The 2,940-nt window shown below is 37.5% G+C and overlaps 1 protein-coding gene across 1 annotated transcript; it reads left to right on the top strand.

Annotated features, from left to right (window-relative positions):
* The first annotated feature begins 376 nt into the window (after positions 1-376).
* On the top strand, positions 377-2,323 carry LOC143634549 (uncharacterized). The gene is made up of 3 exons (XM_077102591.1): positions 377-544; positions 576-1,340; positions 1,531-2,323. The coding sequence occupies exons 2-3, from the start codon at positions 767-769 to the stop codon at positions 1,950-1,952; spliced, it is 996 nt and encodes a 331-aa protein (XP_076958706.1). The 5' UTR covers positions 377-544; positions 576-766; the 3' UTR covers positions 1,953-2,323.
* The last annotated feature ends 617 nt before the right edge of the window (positions 2,324-2,940 follow it).

Raw genomic sequence — 2,940 nt, 5'->3', positions numbered from 1 at the left:
AGTGCTCGTTTAGTAACTAGATTTTGAGGAGAATAAACATTGAGAATATGAAACAAGCTACTCTTTCCTTTCACAGTGCCCGAAACTAGAAGCCAATTATTATTCTTGACCACCCTTTCCATACGAAAGACTTGGGAATCCCAGATCGATAATAACCCACCCGACCTTCCAGACGAAGAAACCCAATCAAAAGAATACTCACCATAACCCCAAAACCGTCCCACATCCACAGAATCCAAGGAAACATGATTGGCGGAGTATAATCGAAAAATGACTGTCAAATTAATATCCACATCGTCATAACAATATCCACGCCAGCAGAAACATGAGGGCTTATATAAAGAAAGTCTAGTTTTCTCTTTTCTTTTAAACTTAAACACAACTCCAAAAAAAAACACTTGAAAATTTTGTTTGCCTTTGCCGTCGCCGGCGATATCTGACCGTAAAACCTTGTGATGATCTCGCCGGAGATGGATTTTCCGGCAGCCGTTGTTCGTGTTTTAGATTTTCACAGTGCTGATGTTGTAATTTGTAATTTCTGTAGGTGACGTACTGACCTGAACTAGGTTAACAAGTTTTGCCTCACAAAATCGGTGTTAAATAACGAAATACATAAGAATTTGTAATAAAAGCTGATTAGTAATAGTAAGAAGATAAAAAATACATCAATTTTGCAGGTTTTGGGTTTATGTGCTGTGTTTTTAGTTACAGCCATTTTGTTGTTTGAAAATAGTTAGGGTTTTCTACTAGGGGTTTTTGTATTATTATGCCGTTGAAGATGAAGGTGCAGCCGGTGGATTGCTCCTCGCCGGAGTGTTTTGAGTCGGTGAAGGCCGTGCCGAAGTCTCGGCTGAGGCGGCTGTTTGATTTCTCGAGCTTTTTGAGAGGATCAACGACGGATGAGTTAGAGCCGAGCTCTGTTTGTTTGGATGAAATGGTCAAGAATTTCATCGATGAAAGCAACGAGAAGCTGTCGGTTACCGATGGCTCTGAGGATGATCTCGACTCCTTCAATTGTTTCGGCAACTCCATCAACAACATTTCGTTGGCGGACTCTTATGACTCTCTCAAGGCAATAATAATAATAATAATGATTTTTAATTCAGTTGTTTGGAATAATTTGTGTAATTGGGTGTTATTTTTGCAGAGTTTGGTTCTCTGTGAGACGGTTTTCGAAAGGAATTTGTTGGCGGATGCTTCGAAAATCGTCGATAAGAACAAGACCTGCAAGAAGAAAGATGAAGTTAGCCGGAAGATGGTCGCCGACAGCCTCTTAGCAGCTGGATACACCGTTTCCATCTGTAAATCCCGTTGGGACAAAACCTCTGCTTATCCTGCTGGTCAGTTCCCTAACATTTATCCTTGAAATTCAGAACATTTATTATGGCTCCAATTGATGATTCATCATAATTAGTTGAGTTGATTTTATTAGTTAGTAATAACAATGAATTTCATTGATTAGGTTTAGTTCAATTGATTTGATCAAATTTACAATTTTGTAATAAGAATTTGGGGATTTTGTATGAACAGGGGAATATGAGTATATTGATGCTATAACAGAAGGTGAGCGAGTGATAATCGACATAGATTTCAGATCAGAGTTTGAAATTGCAAGATCCACCAAAGGCTACAGAGCAGTTCTTCAAATGCTTCCTCATATCTTCGTGGGTCGACCCGACCGTCTCCAGAATATTATCAACATAGTTTCGGATGCTGTGAAACAAAGCTTGAAGAAGAAAGGAATGCCGCTGCCACCGTGGCGCAGAGCCGATTATGTGAAAGCTAAATGGCTCTCCCCTTACAACCAGACTGTCAATGAATCAAACAAACCCGACGCGGTTTCAGACCACAAAGCCCCGAGTTTGATTGATGAGTTAGAGATCAAGCCAAAGGTCCCAAAAGCTGGAAGCAAAGTTGTTAGTGGTTTGGCTTCTGTGATTGAAGGCAAATAATAATGGTGATGGGGGTCAAGAATTGATCTAAATCCATTCAAAGTTTCTTGCTTGAAATCTTGAAATGGAACCCAAATCATGATATGGATGAAATGGGATTTGGATTGAATTTTTGGACCCTTTGAAGCTTTTGGTATTTTGACTATCTTCAGTTGTTTTTTTTTTTTGGGAATTATGTTTTTGGAAAAATAGTAAGAAAAAGTAAAAAAGAAAAAAAAAAGAGAGAAAATATATAGATAGTTTAAAGAAGATAAGATGGGTAGACTGAAGTCCCCTTGGTGTTTTTTGTGCTGTTAGGGTCCATCTTTTTTTTACTAACTGCTTTTTATAATAATTGATAGTATAAATAAACAAATAAGTTGAATATTGTATGGTTTGTTGTATTTCTTGATTCCCCTGCTTCTAGAGGTGGTGTTTATGTTTGTTTCTAGCATAATTTGATACCAGATCATAGATATATTACTTAGTATATTGGTTTGTATATTATGAAAATACAACTTTGGAAATATCTTTAATTTTGTGTTCATTTAACAAAATTTTGTGTTCATTTAATGTTAAGAGTGGCATTTCTTTAGAGTTGTATCTTGACTTTAAGGTTTAGATCTTGTGTTTTTGTATGTTGGGAAATCATTTTATTCAGATTTATATTGAAGGTTAAATGTTTAAAGTTTTGTTCTAAATAATCGAAGTTTTATATAATTTACTATAAAACGATTACAATAAAGTGGCAGGCAAACGGGCAACAAGCTGCGCCGCAACCCCGTTTTGAACAGCAAAGCCAATCCTGCTAAAAACGAAGCTTTGAGACCTAGAAGCTGAAGAGGTTCCGTGTACGACGCGCTGAACCCTACTCAAAAATTTCACAGCCTCTGGAGCCAGAAAACCAAATGTATCAAAGGCAAATGGTAGAAAGACATGTTGATTATCTAAACAAGCTTTCTCGTGTTTAACAACTTTGCCCGATTCAGCCTTCAACGCAGCCTGACCC

The sequence above is a fragment of the Bidens hawaiensis genome, unplaced genomic scaffold (assembly GCF_021521415.1).
Source record: "Bidens hawaiensis isolate Kalapana, Puna unplaced genomic scaffold, B.hawaiensis_p1.1 tig00007117_1, whole genome shotgun sequence".
Taxonomy (NCBI): domain Eukaryota; kingdom Viridiplantae; phylum Streptophyta; class Magnoliopsida; order Asterales; family Asteraceae; genus Bidens; species Bidens hawaiensis.
This window is presented reverse-complemented; position numbering and strand designations above follow the sequence as displayed.